General features: G+C 47.3%; 1 protein-coding gene across 6 annotated transcripts in view; it reads left to right on the top strand.

The window, feature by feature from the left end:
* The window catches only part of TRMT1 (tRNA methyltransferase 1), a 107798-nt gene that overhangs the window by 87387 nt on the left and 924 nt on the right, over positions 1-19487 (top strand). For all 6 annotated transcript variants that reach the window (XM_086961838.1, XM_086961830.1, XM_086961844.1 and 3 more), the window contains exons 14-15: positions 7164-7240; positions 8596-8715. In XM_086961838.1, the coding sequence (XP_086817964.1) occupies positions 7164-7240; positions 8596-8715 (197 nt within the window). The remainder of the gene's footprint in view (positions 1-7163; positions 7241-8595; positions 8716-19487) is intronic.

Genomic DNA, 19487 nt, shown 5'->3' with positions numbered 1-19487 from the left:
ACATCCTCGCCTGTACAAACCTTCTTCAGATAGTCCCATCCGGCCCAAATGTGGACATGTGACATAAACCATATGTAATATTTTCAACCGAACTAGCCTCAATCGCGCTGGAATCGCAACCTCCCTCGGGGAGGACACGGCAGATTGCCAGTCTTCATCATCTAGTTCAATACCGTCCCTCGTCCATTTATCCCTCAACTCTACAAGGAGGTCTGCTCTGTGTTTGATCAATTTCCTATAAATCAGGGAAATAGTTCTATCCCGCAAGTGCCCATCCAATATTCTATCCTCCAATGGCGAGGCCTCGGGTATCTCTTCTTCCACCGGTACCGCCGATTTTAGCGCATGTTGAACTTGCGCATAGCGGAAATACTCCGCTCCATTCAACTCTAATTCGGTTTGTAATTCAGCAAACGTCTTAATCCTGCCCTTGACCCAAATATCGCTAATAGTAGCAATCCCTATCAAGTCCCACTTATCGAAACCCTTCGTGTTCCAAAGCCTGCCCAGTCTGTCTGATCCAAACAGTGGAGTGGCCAGCGTAAGTCGGCCTCTCAATCCCAAAGAGCTACTGGCGTTGTGCCATATCCGCACCGCTACCCTCGTTAGGCCCGTCAAACTTTTCCCTGCCGACTTGGCATATAAAGCTCTATTATAATTTCCACCAGGGAGCAGCCGCCTATCCATCGCATATCCGGGGTCCGAACCAGGCCCATACGTACCCTGGTTTATGGCTGCCAATTGAGAAGCCCAATAGTATCTCCTGATGTCAGGGAGGGCGATACCACCGTCGTACCACGGTAACGTCAATTTAGCCAAGGCAATACGAGGTCTACCCTCTCATAACAGACTACGCTGCACCCCCTCCACCTCTCGGAAATAACTGGCCGGAACTATATCTAATGTATTCTGGAGGGCGTAGAGAAAACAAGGCAAGGACATCATCTTAAAGAGGGCCGCCTGTCCCAACAGGGAGAGAGGTAGCTTCCTCCAGCTGTTTGCGTCGCTTCTTAATCTAATCAAAGGAGGAAGGAGGTTTCTCTCGTATCGGACTGTGGGGTCCATTGAAATAAAGATCCCCAGATACTTAAACCTATCAGTAGCGATCTGAATTGGACAATTTCGCGGGGGAATCGGGGTATCACCACTCAGAACAAACAAATAGGATTTCCCCCAATTTATAGTAAGCCCCGAGTTCCTACCGTAGGAGGCCAAAACATCACAGACAACAATTAGGGACTTTCTGGGTGAGGTCAAAGAGAGCAGAATGTCATCCGCGTATAAAGAGATCCGGTCCTCTAACTGAGGGGACCATTGAATACCCCGAATTGAGGGCTCCCAGCAGATCCAGGCCGCCAAAGGCTCAAGTGCCAGTAAAAATAGAAGGGGAGAGAGCGGACATCCCTGTCGGGTGCCTTGCCCAAGACAAAATGTTGCAGAAACTCGGTTATTAACTACCACCTGCGCAAGAGGTTCAGTATACAACAGGCGCACCCAACTAATAAACTCCGGTCCAAATCCAAACTTAGCCAAGACTGCCCACAAATACGGCCATTCTACCATGTCAAGGGCCATTGTTGCCTCGAGCGACGCTATTATAGCCTGTTCCTTCAGGGTATGAGCTCTGGCCAATACTCCGTGTAACTCCTTTGGAGTAGCCGTTGCGCTATAAAAGTCCCATTTTAACATTAACATTAACCTGCGAAGATTTGAAGCCGTATTTCTATGGGGAATAAAGCCCGATTGATCAGCATGTATCAGTCCGCTAATCACCTTAACAAGCCTGTTAGACAATAGTTTGTCAAGAATCTTAGGCTCCGCATTTAGTAATGAGATAGGCCTATACGAGGCACAGTTGGTTTTTGATTTCCCTTCCTTATGGATAACTACGATAGACGCCACTCTCTGATCATACGGTAATACTCCCTGTTCTCGTGCTGCCTCAAACATACCCCTAAGGTAGGGGTCAATCTTATCCGGCCTAAGCTTATACAACTCGATCGGGAGTCCGTTAGGGCCTAGTGCCTTACCAGAGTTCAAAGAGCGCACTGCCAGGGCCACTTCGTCCGCAGTGAGGGCACTGTCCATAAAATCACAGTCTTCCTTAGTCAGGCATGGGAGTTGGATATCTCGCAATAACAAGTGAGAATCCTCCTCAGGCCGCCCCGCGACCGAGGTGTACACTATTAGAAAATATTCCGCAAAACTATCCACTATACCCTGGGGGTCTGTTATTCGCGCTCCCTCAGCCGTCTGAGGTTCCGGGACAACACTATCTGCTCTGTCTTTCTTATCTAACAAGGCGATAAGCTTCCCGGCCTTATTGCCGACATCATGTAACCGGCCCTGCTGCTCTCTACTTAGTGCTCTGGCGCTATCAGTGACTAACGCTCTGTACTCAAGCTGCTTGAGACTAAGGACATGCAGTTTAGCACGGGTCACCTCTTGCTCCAATTCAGCCTCAATATGAGTTATCTCAGATTCTACTTTTACAATTTCTTCGTTCCGATCCTTCTTTGCTCCTGCGATCAGTGATAACTCCTGGCCCCTTATGACTGCCTTAAAAGCCTCCCAAAGCGAAAGCGGAGATGACACCGATCCCTCATTCTCCTGAAAATAATGTTCTAATGTCTTCAGCAGGTCCTTACGGATTTTAGGATTGCGCATGTATGAGGGATTAATGGGGGCTATCTTACCGCCCGATCCCGAAGTTATATCGAATCTGAACCAGAGTGGCCAATGATCCGATATGCCCCTAGCCAGGTGTGTAGCCTCTGTGATGGAATATGCTTGGGCCGCTGGCACTAAACAGTGATCAATGCGTGAAAGACTACCATGGGCACCAGAGTGGAAGGTGTACTGTCGTTGGTCCGGATGAAGCAATCTCCAACCATCAAACAAACCCAATGCATCCATAAACTCAGGAAGCCATCTTTGTGCCCGCCCTGTATCTCTAGGTGGATGCCTATCCATAGTGCCGGGGACCACGGCATTAAAGTCACCTCCCAAGATCAAAAGACCCCTCGGGAGGTCCATAAGGAATTTCCCCAAATCTACGAAAGTGGTTGCCTGCATACCTGGGGGGACGTAGACTGACAACAAGGAGAGGGTGTGTCCCTCCCAACGACCCAACACACCTATATATCTGCCCCTATAAACCTCAATTACTGAGTCAATCACCATCGGGAGCGTCTTTCTAATCAGAACCCCCACCCCTCTGGACCCTGAAGTGAACCCCGCATGCACCACCAATCGGTACCCCATTCTGTGTATCGCCTTGCATGAGTTCCCCACTAAATGCGTCTCCTGAAGCAGGACTACATCAGGGGCGTGATGTTTAAGAAACTGAAGAACCACACTACGTTTAATTTTGTAATTTTGTCCCCCAACCCATTTACATTCCAACTTAACACCTTAAGCCCCCATCATAAAACATGAAATGGGTCAGTCTCCCCTCCAACTCCTGCACCTTGAACATGCTATTATTCTGTACGAAGCCTTGAAATGCAATGCCTATAACAAACAATAGAAAAAAAATAACAAAAAATACCAGCCCCAAACAAACCCCGTTCACCACCCCCCTCCCTGCACCCCTGCTCACGGTGTTCATCCGCCCCCAACTCGCAGTGTTCCTGTCGCCCCATACTCTAACTACTAAACTATCGAAAAGTAACTCTGAGGAGGAGTGCGACCCCCGATTTCCCCGCCAGATCCCATATGTTTATTCAACCTGTTCAAACAATTTCTACATCTGACTTGTCTGCAAATTCTTTTCAGTCAGATTCCACCCCCAACTTAGTCCAACACCACCTGCAATAATGTTAGTTTATTCTTGCTCTTGCGCGCCGTCTTCTTCATCTCCACTCCTTCGCCGCTGGTCATTCTGAGAGGAAATGGTCTCCAACCAGTCCGAAGCAATTTCGGGATTGTCAAAGAATATCGCCCTGCCCGCATGTTCAACTCTCAACTTGGCGGGGTACATCATGGCATACTTCAGCCCTTTATCTCGAAGTTTCCTTTTGACACCCATGAAGGTTTGCCGTTGTTTCTGTACCACCTGCGTAAAGTCCGGAAAAAAACTTAGGGTGAAGTTCTCATACTGCAGAGGGCCCCCAGTACTGGAGGCCTGCAGGATAGCGTCTCTGTCCCTGAAATTAAGCACCCTCGCAATCATCGGTCTGGGCGGTGCCCCTGGTCGTGGTCTCCCTCCCAGTATCCTGTGCGCTCTTTCAACTTTAAAGAAATTTCCCAGGCCTCTGGGTTTCAAATGATTGAGAATGATGTCTTCAACAAAAAGGTCAGCGGCCTGTCCCTCAGCCTTTTCAGGCACTCCAATAATACGCACGTTGTTTCTACGGGCCCTCCCTTCATATTCATCCAACATGCGACTCGCGACTTCACTTGAGGTTTTGAGATCGCGAACTTCCTGTTGTAACTGAGCCACATCCTCAGTAAGACTGGATGCTTTGATGTCTAGTGATTTTACCTTTTCACTGGTCTTTGTGAGGTCCGCTCTGATTAAATTAACCTCTATTGTGACCGCGTGAAGCTTATGATCTAGGGATTCCATCTTCTTGCAGAGGGAGGTTTTCACCCCGTCGATCGCAGCCATCACATCACGGGGGGTTGATCAACCAAGCCGCACCAGTCACCCAGTACACCGCATCGACCTGCAGTATCCAACGTGATGGCCAATCAGCAGGGTGCCCTCTCGTCATGACGGCAATTCATTGAGTGCCCATGGTCCCCGAAGTGGGATATCCGCCACACCTCCAGCACCGACCATAGACGTTCTATGCCCTCCGTCCTCTGCGCCGCAGCTACCACATCTGGTCCACATACATCATGTTGGGACTCTCTAGATTGCCACAGGATCTCCAACTTACAGTCTTGGGCTTCCTGCTCTCATCCCAACTTCATAGCCCAATGCAGCGTGCTTTATGGAGCCCGCAGTCTAGCTGCCATACCATCTTGGCTTCCGATGCGGGCCGTGCCGATTCATACGCCCCCACGGCGCGCGTATCACCGCCTGTGAGCTCGTTCGTGAAGCATTGCGAGGGGGGGGTCGGCGGAGTCCAGTAAGCGCTGGGAGCGCGGTCGGGGTTTTCACAGGGCCGAGCCAGGGACTTCCGTTTCGGCCCCGGTGTTGATTCACTTTGGTCGTGGTCTGCTTCCCACCTGAGGCCCCGGCTTCTGGGCCTGTAGGCCACATTTTTCTACGATCTTTTTCTCCGGCTCTCAGGGGTCGATCGGGACGCGGGTTGCAGCGCCCGGCACCGCTTCCCTTCCACGACCGATTTTTAAGGTCCGATCACAGGATGAAGTTCAGGATACACCCGGGGCGGCGGGGTATCAGGAGCCCGGGACTCAAGCGGCCATTTTGGACGCTCTTGTAGCTCCTCCTTTAGTGCCAATCTTAATGCGTGACCTCCCTTCAAATGTCAGCCCTTGACTCCATTAGCTAACATGGGTTTTCAGACTTTATTTTCTTTACTTTCCTGTCAGGAGTTGGTTCCTGACCTCCCTTCCTGTAATGGTCCTGCCCCATGATGATGAAATCCCGTCCTCATTTCCCCAAACTATGTTATGTGGCCATGATAGTATTGTTCGGTTCTAGAAGGTATCTGAAGGTTTGCTAGGTCGAGGGAAAAAAAAGTGTTTTTTGGCTGTTAGGGTCTCATTTGCACACATTTTTAGCTGTCTGCTGTCGAATACCTATTGTGCTCAAAATCAGTAATAACAGTAGACTTTGGGCCAGTCCATTGCTTATCATCAATTTGCGTACCTTTAATTAAATGGCTTCCCTTCCTTTTCTTGGTGCTTGTCCCTTTCCTGGAGCAAGGCTTCTTTACCATGCAATTTATTGGATGACCTGTATCCTTCCTCTGCTCACATCCGGCTGCTTTAAGCCCGGTCAGTGCCCTAAGCTCTTCTGTTACGCCTTCATTTCTCTTCCCCACCAACACTCACCGTTCCACACCCAGCTGTAATTTCACCCACATCTGCTCCTCAAAAATTCAGAGGGCCCAGCAACCGCAATATGGTATTGGGTAGCTCCTTTTCTAAAATGTGCTTTGGCTCGCCATTAAACTATATCTTTTTTTTATTTACCTCCATGATTGCTGCAGGACATCTTGAAACAGTAAAAAAAAAAAATGGTTGCTGTGTCAGGGATATGCCCACGCATATACTTCGTCATGCTGGGCTGTTCTAACTCATACATTTATGACGCATGCATGTGTACACTTCATCGCTTTTTTGCTGATACTGGACAGGTTCATCAAAATCACTGGCAAGATCTGTTGGCTTTGCCAATGTTTGTTTTGTCCTTGAAGGTGCAATAGCACAGCTCCCTTCCTTTCCTCCGCCACAGGGGGGAGCCATTTTTGTCGGGGATGCCCTCAAACTATGGGCTCTGGTGTTCCACAACTGATTACTGGACAGTGGCGGAATTCTGCAATCTGGGATTGCCGTGGTGTCTGGCATGCGGATGCTCCGCAAATACTCCCCTCTTCTGGCGTGCTGGTTTTAGAAGTGGTATTACACCCATAGCTAGGGTCCCAAGCTCTAAGCCTAAACTCTGAGCAGAAGTGCCTCCTCTTGACTTTGACAGGGAATCACAGAAGAGGCTGTACCTAAGGACTTATTTGAAGATGGGCATGGAGTTCTCTGTCACAATCAATCAAGTCAGTGAGTGCATCAAGAGATTACTGTGACACAAGTGAGTCTGCTCTGTGGTTGGACATATATATATCACACAGTGCAGCTGTAGAGCAATAAATGTCTGTGGGTGGGGAAATGCTGGTGTGCTGGACAAGCTATTGGGCAGGATCATGGATTCCAGGAATAGTGTTCCTTGGCAAGAGGTGCTGCTTAAAGATCTGGAAAAGAAGGAGCCCTCATTAGAAGGCCAGACTTGAATACAGATATAAGTGCACCATAGCAAAACCCTGGATGTGAGGATTTAGGCATTCGTTCCAGCTGCCCATACTATGATGCCTTCATTACTGAGCTGGGTTCTGTAATACAGAGCACTGATCTCTGCAAAAAGGACTACCACTAGAAGTGCTGATTTGAAAATTGCAGGTTTCATACAAGCCCTACTCGTGCCATCGTCTGACATGCAGCTCTCCCTATTAAATATTTATTTTGTTTCTTTCTAGGAGAAAAATAACCCTGTGAAGAGGGAGCGGTTATCAGAAAGCAGCCCAGCCTACTTAATTCTCCATAACGAGCCCAGGTAGGGTGTGTAGAACCAGTAGCTAGTAATACCAAATGTAATCGGTTTTTCAACCAGAGGGGCTAACCGGCGGGAGTGGACACTCTCAATGAGTTGGACTGATCCTGCCTTCGCAGCTGGTAAGATCCCCTCAATGGACTGACCGGCTTCTGCAAATAACTGTGTTATCTGCATCACGCCGCTAGAGTGGTCGAGCCACAATTGCTAAAAAAGTAATGTGTGTGTATATAATCTTTATTCAACAAGCTGTCTTGAAATGAATTTTATTTTGGAAGTTTGAAGAGGACTCTGTTAGTAAAGCTGCCCTCTAGTGGCAGAATGTTCGAATAGCCTTATAGCCCTTTGTAGCAGGGCTATAACGGCAATTAAAGTCCCTCGCCTTCGGCTCGGGCCTTTAACGATTCTGCGGGCCTTTAATAGCCGGTATAGCCTGCTACGGCGGGCTATAAGGCTATAGTAAAGCTGCACAAGCTGAGTTTTGTACAGTTGAGCCGAGGTAAGGGTAAGCATTATTACAAGTTAAATACTGACGGTCACAGGTCTGTTAAGTGAGTAGGGGGGTAGGGTGGTAGGGGGTGTAGGTGTTTTAATTGGTGGTTGAGGTATTTCACAAGCAGCGATGGCACAGCTCATTAAAAGAGCACGTTTAATGGGCTACTTTAAGAAGTAGCAGGTAATCTTGGTCGGTGGTATGAGATTGCACAGTCTGAAGGTGAAGACCAAGAATGCTGGTCCCTGGGGTATTAACCTTTCTCTTTTCCGGATATTATAAGATTTGAAAGAAAGATGGCTGACTGTGTGACTTCTGATGGATTTAGTGTATGTGGAGTGAATGTATTGATCCTTGTTACAGGTGAGTTATATTTTCGGATGTGTGGTAATTGGTGAGGAGAAAGACTTGTTTGCAGAGTGACGAGTGCTTTAGAGGTAGCTTGGATAAACTTCATATATGTACTGAGATCCTGAAGGTCATAACTTAAGAGACAAGTTGAGGGAGCCATTTTGTCATATTTGTGTATGCGGATCTTGTGGCTGGTAAGAAGGTATCTTAGTGGTATGTGTTTATAATTGAAGGTAAGATGGTGGACTGTGGGATCTCCACATATGAGCAACTGAGGAGATCAAGACGGGTCTATTTGAACAATTTAGTGACAATATGTTGGCAGGGGACCTTTGCACGGAATACACATTTTCATTTAAGTCAGACAATGAGCTAGAGATTGAATGTTCAAAAAACTGATTTAAACAAGACTTCTTACTTTTTCTTTCTTTTGAGGGAAGGGGGTGGGGGACTACATAAGTCATGTTTCTTCTAAATGTAGAACTAATCGAACGCTACAAAATGATGTTGACAGTTTGCAGGCTTGCTTCGATGTGAGGGAGGATGCGAACCCCAAATCTCGGAAACAGGGTCTCAAACGCTTCCAGGAGAACCCAGAGGCAAACTGGGGACCACGGGCCCGAGCAAAAATTGGGTAAGTGAATGAAGGCAGTGCACATAGGGCATGACTCCTACCTGGTGCCTCCTAGCACTCTGTAGAGGCCTAGTGCACACTAGGTCTGCCTGGGAGCTCACCCTATGTCCCTAGGGTTTCAAATTTTCAACTCGTTAATCAATAGTAAAACAAATGTTCAATGTAAATTAATACGCAAGAATATCTTTGTGGGTAATACCTTCTTTAGTGGTACAATATTCACTTATATGCATTCAAAAATATAGGTGCTGTCTTAATCAAGACTAACAACTTCAGTTATTCAAAGAGCAAACAAATTAGGTCAGAAGCACACTAGTACTTCAATAAATGAAACTTATAGAACTTAAATCATAACATTTCCCAATGCATTTCGGGTCAATAGCGACCCTTCTTCAGGGGAATACAATTACAAATGCCGAATCCAATTTTAATACTGTTACAACACATAGATCATCACATCAGTTCCGTCTTCAAAGCACTGTGGACAAAAAAAATATATATGTTCCAATGTATTTACATGGAATGTACATAATCTTAAAAATAGAATTAACACTCTAGTCCATAGATGTGAGTCCAAACCCTTAATTAATGAGAGAGTATGAGAAACAAGAGTAGTTCATAGTCAGACGTGAGGAGTTGAGAATATTTGCAACCAGAAGTGGCACCCAACATTTCCTTGTGTGCAAGAAATGCATAGTCTAAAAAAGTGTTAACCCATAACCAGAGGTGAAATATAGTCTGATACGAAGCAAAAAACATCTACCTGATGTTAAAGATGTTGTGATATCTACATGTACATGACGAACCTGGAAACTCGTGATCGGCCTCTAGGGGAAATATATTAAAAAGACTCACTATCCTATGAGCAGTGAACATGACAAAACGAATTTGTAGGGAAAATGCGTGCGTTTGGTTCTTACCCAAAATATGGTGCATATACGTCTCCAGTAGACCAAATGGGGACGGCGTGTAAACCGATAGTGACTGCCACTAAAAAGTAAACAATGTGTGTAAGCTGGCCATCTATTTGAGATTACCGGTTAAGTTTATCTAGAGTGTCCCACAGCAGAGGCGATTCTTACCTCGTCAAGCTGACGGGTCGTTACGTGTTTCCGATGTACCAGATAGAGGAACGTATAGTCAAACTGTAACTGCCGCTGAAACTACAAAATAAAAAAGTGCACATGAGCTACCCGTGCTAAAGTTAACCGGTAAAAGATGACTACTATTCCGAAGTAGTGGGGTTTTCTCACCTCGCCGAACTGGCGTCTATTGACCTCCGACCTCACAAGTGTTTCCGGTGATAACATCCGGTGTATGGGCGCATCCCTTAAATAAAGGGGCGCGCGCATACTAGTTTCTTCATTCTAGAGTATCGTGGCGACATGTTGTAGTGTGCAATATAAGCACGATGTCATGTATATTGATGACGTAATCCATGCAAAAGATATGCATTGCAACTCAATTTGAATGCCAAAAATGTGCATTACGAATCATCTTGAATGAAAAAGTAAAACGGTGTTTTATAAGATAGAAGGAATAAGAGCATGTAACGTGGCAAGAGACGGTATAAAAATAACAGAGAGTGGAGATCTGCATTTCAACTCGTTTTCAATGCAAAAGATGTGCATTTCGACCCGTTTTGAATGCAAACGTCAAAGAGTGTTTTTACAAGATAGGAAGAGTAAAGGCAATTAATCGTGGCAAGAAACAGTTTTAAAATAATTTTAGAAATAACAGGGGGTAACAAGTGCATTTATCAATGTGGACTGCGTGTCAATTCTGTACAAAACGTTAGAGATAAGTATCAAAAACATAAACTTTGTTGACCAGAGTATATCATGTGAAGGTCCTCTGACACTATACAAAATATCACTTCATATGGGGATACATATTCACACAGTTTAACTGTCTATAGGAAACATGCCATTTCGTACTGATCATTAAGCCCACCTGGGGTCATAGTTCCCAATTTTTTTATCCAAAATGTTCCCCTCTGGGATAATGCTGTGTGGTGGTCCTTGCCCATATGTTTCTCAACTATTTCCAATACAGTGAATCTGAGTTGTGGTATGGTGTGGGGTTTGCTCCCAATATCAGGTTGAACCTTACAAACACACGTTTAATTGGATTAGATAGGTGTGCTAGCTACTCACTTACATAGCAGCCTCCTAGCACTCGTCATGCAGAACAACACTATTTGTGTTTACGGGGGGGGGGGCTTACCTGGTATTGAATGAACTACAAACCTGATGTTCTCAGCAGAGGGTTTCCCTTTAAAATTGGCCCAAGAAATATCTTGTCTTTTGCACTGCAGGTACCCCATTTCATAAATGGAGGACAGCGGCAATTTTGCTTCGCAACTCCATTTCTCTGGGGGTGTAACGGAATGTTCTTTGCAGTTTCATACATCTTCAAGTTTTTTCTTTTTCTGCTAAATATTTTACAAATTAGCATCTGTAATTGCTTTCTCACATTGCTTTCTCTCAACCTCCAAAGGACAGGTGTATGTGAATCTGGGAAAGGTCTGACATACCAATATCAGATTGCTCACCCACACATTCTAAATAAAGATGCAGCTGATGAAAACCTTTCCTACGTGTAATAATCTGTTTGCAGCTTGTGATGCCATAGATTGGATACTGGTTGGCGCACTCCTACAATCTAGTGTTTTGCCCACCCTTTGGAAGTTGTTTTTCTTTTAAGCAAAGACTTGCAGGTGTAAGCTGACTTACGATTTCTCCCAAAAACCCACAACACCAGAACAAAGACTCCATTTTAGATTCTTTCCCGCTTTGTCCCCTTTAGATGGTCTCCTCTCCCCCTTTGCTCGCCCTTCCTTCCCCTGATGTGAGAGAAGGTATGTGGAGTGTTGTGAAGCAGAACAGTGTATATATTCTAATTAACTGTAATAGTGCTTTTATAGATCTGTAGTAGATGAAATATCTTACTATATACTCAGACCTCGAGAGATGGGTGTGTCCTTGTGAATCTACAGCGCTACACAGCAATTGTTAGTTACGAAAAGTTTTTTGTTACATCGCATGTTCCACTGTAGATCACATGCTTTGCATAGATTTAAAAGCGTTGCTATTTTTTCCTAAAGCGGTGGCTTGTGAGCATATGAGGAAGATGTTTGGAACAGGGTTATAGGGCAGTTTGCCCAGCTTGTGCCTCCTGTGGGGGTGGGGGAGGGGGAGTGGTATGAATGTCTTCACAGTAAGGCTTTGTAAACGTGAGGTGTAGACCATGTTGCAGCTTTACAGATAGATGTCTGTTCCTAGGAAAGTCATGGTGGTTCCTTATTCACAAGTAGAATGTGCTCTCGCCTTACTACAGTATCTACTGTACGCTTAGCTTTGGCATAAATACTTGAATGTAAATCATGTGTGGTCCGACTTAGAAATAGGCTTGTCAAAAGCAATTAACAGTTTATTTCTGAAGTAATTTTGCATGTCAATTTAGAACCTAAGGGACCTTTTGAAATCCAAAGTATGTAAGGTCATTTTTGTAACTTATTGAATTTATGGAAGGAAACTTAGTAAGCCAAAATTTAACATGGAATGAGGAAACTATTTTAGGTAGAAATGAAGGGTGTGTTTCTAGAATGACCACAGTCTTTGTGCACTTAAATAAAAGGCTCTTCCACAGTTAGGACTTGCACTTCACCAACTATACAGAAAGAAATGTTGTAATGAGGAAGGCTATTTTCCACAAGAGAAATTGCAGTTGGCAAGAATGTAACACCTCAGAAGAGGGTCCGACGAGCAGGGGAATAACAACATTTAAGTTCAAGGAAGGAGTGGACTGGTGGTGTTCTTGGTGGGACAATCCTTTTCATACTATGCATGGATGCTTTCTCATCTGGAGTTTTACATGAAAATTGTTGTGGTCTATCCTGCATGCAGACTCTTAATTACCAAATGAACCCATAATATCCTGCTCTTTTTAGGTTGAAGCCTACCAGACAGTTCAGCGGTCTAGTTTGCCAACGACATCTTGGAGACATGTGGCAAGCTTCCCTGGGAATGCATTCGGCCTGCTGCTTACTATTTGCATTTTTGTTTGTAATTCACATTTCTGTAGTAGGGGATCTCTGTGTATAGTCATAATCTAGTGAATAGTCCCGCCCATGTGCGTCGACCCTGGAGCCATCAAAAATAATCTCTTAAGTCGTCAAAAATTGCAGACCTGCACAGACACTTAAGAGAGAATTTAAAGACAGATAATGCAGCCTATATCCACAGGCTACACTGGCCAGTACTTAAACTAGAAATTCCACCAAAAACCCACAAACAGCACAGCCTGCCCAGTGTTTTCCACAGAGAAAATCCTTCCCCTACCAGCAGAAGCCTCTGGAATGATAGAGAAAGTGGTGGACAGACAAGCCCCATAGGCTGACATTATGTGGCTCAGAACAGGATACTGTGCCTTTAAGAGAACCTTCCAGAACTCTCTTTCAGAATGCACAGCAGGTCCCTTTTACTTTCAGTTCTTTTTTCCGGCTCCTGCAAGCAGGACCCTGGAGCATTGAGCTCTCCCTTTCTAGGGTTTCTTTACAGATTTTTTCACTTTTCAAGTGTTTGAGTGCTTTCATTTGAAGTACTTTGGTGCTTTCTTCCTTGTGTGTGTCTTTGAGCACTCTTATTTGTGACAATGCCTGCTTTGTTTGACAAATGCCCAGAGTGTTCGAGGAAGAAGGCCGAGTCGGACCCACACGAGGTGTGCATCATCTGCCATCCCTCATCTCATGTCCCGGAGGAGTGTGACATTTGCCAGTCCTTCTCCAACAGGACCCTGAGAGATAGGATGAAGATCAGGCTCCAAGGCCTGGAAGATAGAAGACTGAATGCAAGGTGGGTCTGGGCATACTTCATCTGCCCATGCTGAGGCCTCTGGAGGGCTCTCCAGGGGCAGGAAGACCAGCAAACGTCCATGTTCTCCGCTGGCGTCGATAGCACCGACAACGTCGTCGAGAGGGATGACTGCAGTCTGTTCCCAGTCTCCCCAGGGCTCTGGGTCGAGGCGACGTCTACGTTCGGCGTCGAGGGATCTGACTAGACCGCCGTCAAGATCGCCATTGACGATATCTTCATCGTCGTCGAGTCATCGACGTCGAGAGGCGGCCCGGCGTCGGCGCTCGCAGTCGAGGCGATCCTTGCCGTCGAGACGGAGGCGTTTGCCGTCGAGACGAGGGTGTAAGACGTCGAGAGAACGATGGTCGCCGTCGAGGCGGCATTCTTCGACGCCAAAGAAGCGCAGAAGGAGTTCTGGTGTCAGGAGTTCCTCTGGGTCCGCTGGGACGTGCCGACGTGCGCCGGTAGGCTCTGCCTCACCATCGCCTCCACCTAAGAAGAAAAGGGAGTGACAGGGCTCTGTGTACTCAGAGGTATATACACCTACTAAGCCGAGGACACCTTCCCCTCCTCCTCCGCTGCCCAAGGATCTTCCACCGCGGAATCCCACTCCGCCTCCGCCCTCCTCATTTTCATCCTCTGCTTCCTCTTTCTGGACCGCCGGTGGTTCCGCCGAGGACGGCTTCACTACCACGGTACCAGACGCCGGCTAAGGGGACTCCTCAGCCGATCAGGCCGCAGTCACCTGCTCCTGTGAGGCCTGTGGAGCGGCCGAAGCCAAGGAGATCGCGTTCTCGCTCCGACCGGAGGGGGAGATCGCGTAGTCGGCACCGGTCATCGACAAGATCAAGACGACGCCACAGGAGGCGCAGATCCAGATCCCACACAAACTTTTCTGGGACCAGGGAATACTGGCCGACTTTGTCGGAATCCCCAGGGACGAGGGTGTCTCCTGTAGACGACAGTCTCATTCCAAGATGTTCTGCTGAGGGGTGCGGCTAAGTTGGGCCTCACGGTGACGGTGCCTACACCCACGATGTCCGTGATTTTCGAGACGCTACATAAAAAGCACCTGTCTCGACCGTTGCTGCCTCTAGTACCAGGTTTGGTGGAGCCCGCCAATGAGTTGTTTCTCACTCCGGCGGTGACGAAGGCGGCCCCCGCCAGGCTCCTCAAGAAGTACTGGGCTCCGGATTCTGACCCGGCTTTTCTTAGGATGGATCCAACTCCGGACTTGGTCATAGTGACGGCGGCTAGGAAGCAGCACGCCACCACCCCGTCGTCTACAGTGCCTCCTGATAAGGAGAGCCGCTGGATAGACTCGGCTGGCAGGAAGGTCTGTGGGACAGCGTCTACCACGATGAAGGCGGCCAGTGCCTTCATCATTGCTAGGGCGATACGATCGAGCCCTATGGGAGTCCCTCCAGCAATTCGCTGAGCTTCTTCCTCGAGAAAAGAAAGAAGATTTTCAGGAGATCCTGAATGAGGGGATGTTTGTGTCAAACCAGCTCATCAGCGCGGCTGCTGATGTGTCCCTTCTGGCGGCGCATGGGTACTGCCATGGTGTCAACCAACAGCGCCACGCTTGGCTTCAACTTACGTCTCTCAAGCCAGAGGCTCAACAACGGGTGGCCAACCTGCCTTTCTCGGGGAAACCCTGTTTGGCAAGCATGCGGACGACGAGATGGGCCGCATGAAAGCGGAGGCAGAGACCCTGACGTCCGTCGGGCTGGAGAAGCCCAAGGAGAAGAAGACATACCGCCCGTTCCAGAGGCGGTTCGGGTGCAGGGCAGAGGGCGAGGACATGCTTCGGGACAGTAGCAACAACAGCAGCAGCAGCAGTTCCGGAGGCCCTTCCAGAAGCGCCAGAAGGGCAGAGGCAGGCAGCAGTCCGCAGCGGCGAACAAAGGCCCAGCCGGGTCTAGGCCCTGAGCGGTTACTTCCCCTGCATCCGTTACCCACTCCGGTGGGGGGAAGCGTTCAATTTTTTCTGGCAGAGTGGAGAAAAATTACTCAGGACAAGTGGGTGCTGAATATTGTTTGCAATGGATACAGTCTTCGGTTCACCAGCCCGCCTCCAGCAATTCCACCGGTCAGCTCGCAGTTTCGACTGCGCGAGCTCCAGGCGGAGGCCGATACCCTGTTAAAGAAAAGGGCGATAGAAGATGTACCTCTGTCTCAAAGGGGAAGAGGTCTGCACTCACGGTTCTTTCTGGTTTGCAAGAAGGACAAGAACGAGTTCAGGCCCATTCTGGATTTGCGACAAGCAAACAAGTGGATTCGCAGAGAGAAATTTCGCATGCTGTCGTTGCATCAGATTTATCCTCCGCTGCAACAGGGAGACTGGCTATGTGCTATAGACCTACAGGATGCTTACTTCCATGTGCCCATTTCACAAAAACACAGGAAGTTCCTGCGATTCCAAGTCGGCGCCAATCATTATCAGTACACAGTACTGCCATTCGGGCTGAAGTCTGCGCCCAGAACATTCTCGAAGTGCAAGGCAGTGGTAGCGGCACACCTGAGGAAGAACAAGGTGTTCGTCTACCTGTACCTGGACGATTGGTTGATCAAGGCCTCCTCATTCTCGGAAGCTCAAGCGCATTTCCAGAAGGCGTGCGTTCTCTTGAACAAGCTGGGGTTGCACATCAACATGTCCAAGTCTGTCACGACTCCGGTCCAGTGCATATAGTACTTGGGAGCCTCCATCAATACGCTGTCAGCAAGCGTGTCTCCTTCGGAGGAGAGACGATTATCATTCCTTCGGAAGGCTCAGGCTCTTTTGACTGCTCCATCTACAACAGTGAGGACGGTGTCTTCTCTACTGGGGTCCATGGCCTCTTGTATCTTCCTCACGCCACACACACGGCTGCACATGAGACCATTGAAGGAGTGCTTGGAGGATCAGTGGGATCAGAGGAAAGGGTCTTGGGACAACAAGATACGACTGTCTCTGCATGCTCTTCAGTCTCTGAAGTGGTGGTATTCAGCGGAGAATCTCTTCAGAGGGGTTCCCTTCCACAAGGACATTCCCACGCAGACTATTGTGACGGATGAGTCTCTCCACGGCTGGGGGGCACACTCTGGAGACTTACAGATACAAGGAACGTGGTCCCTGACTGAGTCCACTTATCACATCAATTTCCTGGAACTCAGAGCTATGACTATACACAGAGATCCCCTACTACAGAAGGGGTAGTTTCTGTCCTGTAACTCCAGTTCTGTAGTAGGGGTATCTCTGTTATAGTCATAAGCGCCTGCCCTCCTCCCCGGTGGAGAAAGATATTCATGTAAGAAATGCTACAGGTCTGGCGTGTTACGCCTTCAAAAATAACTGAAAGTAAAAGGGACCTGCTGTGCATTCTGGGGTACTGAGAGAGTCCTGGAAGGTTCTCTTGAAGGCACAGTATCCTGTTCTGAGCCACATAATGGCAGCCTATGGGGCTTGTCTGTCCACCACTTTCTCTATCATTCCAGAGGCTTCTGCTGGTAGGGAAAAGATTTTCTCTGTGGAAAACACTGGACAGGCTGTGCTGTTAGTGGGTTTTTGGTGGAATTTCTAGTTGAAGTACTGGACAGTGTAGCCTGTGGATATAGGCTGCATTATCTGTCTTTAAATTCTCTCTTAAGTGTCTGTGCAGGTCTGCAATTTTTGACGACTTAAGAGATTATTTTTGATTGCTCCGGGGTCCACGCACATGGGCGGGACTATTCACTAGATTATGTCTATAACAGAGATACCCCTACGACAGAACTGGAGTTACAGGACAGAAACTACTCCTATCTTGGTGTCTATTTGCTGGCTTTAATTGTTTTAGGCTGTCAAGCTTGAATTCTTCCTTTCTCTTTCCCAAACCTTAACAGTATCCTTCCTTGTGGTCCCTTTCTGCAAACAGGCCTTTACATCTTGGTCTTATCTTGTCACATTTGCTGTACATTCAAAGACTGAGGTAAAATCACAGACTCAGTTTTCCAAGGGAGCTTGGTGTTTATTTTTTCTTTCTATGACTTCAAAGTGAGAGGATTTATGTGGCAATCATGCTGGATACCGAGGTAATGCTGAAGTGTGGTGGAAACAAATATTTTAATACCATCAAAACTAATCAATACACTAGGGGATGACCTGTCCACACATTGTTTGTTGTGCATACTTTTATCAGTAAAACTGTGTTTTTGCAAATGTAAGGGTCATTTCAATTGAAGAGGTGTGGCCTGTAATGGCAATGTGCTACCACACCATGGATACTCCACTCAGCTCTACTCTACACCTCTCCTTGCAACTGCTCTCTACTCCGCACCACTCACATTACACCACTCTACAACCCTGCACTCTACATCAATGCCATCCACTCTATGCCACTCTTATCTACTCTTCAATCTATGCCACTCCTCTCTGTACCACTCAGCGCTAATTCATTCTTCGCTGCACCACTCCACTTGACTCTATGCCAATGCACTCTACACCACTTTAGTAAAAAACAAAGCACTCTACGCCAATCTACTCTAAAACACTATGCCACTGCACTTTACACCATTTTACTCCGTCACTTTTCTGCCATTGCACTCTACTCTGTACCAATCTTCTCTATGCCACTGCCAATGCACTCCTCGCTTAGCCACTCTAATCTACTCTGCACCAGTGCACTCTACTCTATGCCATTGTATTCCACTCTGCGCCACTGCATTCAGGCACTCTACTGTGCAGCACTCTGGCACTCTAATCTACTGTGCACCACTGGACTCTACGCATCTGCACTCTACACATCTGCACTCTACTCCGCACCAATCTACTTTGTGCCCTGCAGCACACCACTCTGTTATTTAACTCTACTCTGAAACAGTCTACTCTGCACCACTGCACTCTACCCAATGTACTCTAAACCACTATTCAAGCTATGCCAACTACTCTACCATATGCCACTTTGCACCATTGGGCTCTATGCCACTGCACTCTGCTGCTCTATTCTACTCTGCATCACTGTACTGTACGCCACAGCTCTCTACAGCAATGCTGTAGAGGGCTCTACAACCCTCTCTACAGCAATTCGGTCACTGCAGGCTACACCAATGCACTCTAATACACTTCTCTGCAAGACTGCACACTCTGCCACTGAACTCCATGCTACTCTACACCATTGAATGCCATGCAACTCTGCACCACTCTACTGTATGCCACTGCCATCTAACACGACTCATCTCTGCCAGGTCTGTTTACGCCACTACAATCTACTCTGCACCATTGGACTTCATGCCACTGCAGTCTACGCCACAGCTCTGCACTCTATGCTGCACCACAGCTCTGCACTCTATGCTGCACCACTTCACTCTAAAACAGTCTACTCCTTGCCACTGCACTCCACCCTGCGCCTCTCTACTCAACACCAATGCACTTTTTTGCCTATCCACTGCACTTTACGGCATTTCACTGGTAGGCCACTCTACAACACTCCACTTTGACATTACTCCGTTAAACTCTGCTCAGCTGTATGCCACTCCACACTGACAATCTACTCCGCTCTATGCAACACCTACACCACACCCTGTTCCACTCTGACACTCCATTCCACTAGGCTTCCTCCTCAAAACTATGCCACTCAACTCTAAACCACTCCACGACTCTCTACGCCACTCCATAACACCCCACTCTACTCCACGACATTCTACTTTGACACTCCACTCTTTTTTTATGCCAATAACTTTTAGCCACCATGCTGAACAGCTGACAAGCTGGTGTACAACATGGCTAAAGCATATTAGCAAAGCCAATAGCTCTCGACTAGGCAAGACCTATCAGCTTAGCCAATGCTTGTTCTTTATTTTCCTCCTAATGCGGGTACCGCCTCCTCATTCTACAAATCAGAAGTTGAATTAATGGATATCTGATCAATCCAGTGGGTTTCAAAGGTGCGATTAATG

This window comes from Lissotriton vulgaris, chromosome 1_1 (genome assembly GCF_964263255.1).
Source record: "Lissotriton vulgaris chromosome 1_1, aLisVul1.2, whole genome shotgun sequence".
In the NCBI taxonomy this organism is placed as follows: domain Eukaryota; kingdom Metazoa; phylum Chordata; class Amphibia; order Caudata; family Salamandridae; genus Lissotriton; species Lissotriton vulgaris.
Note: the sequence above shows the minus strand (reverse complement) of the source record. Positions and strands in the feature narration are given on the sequence as shown.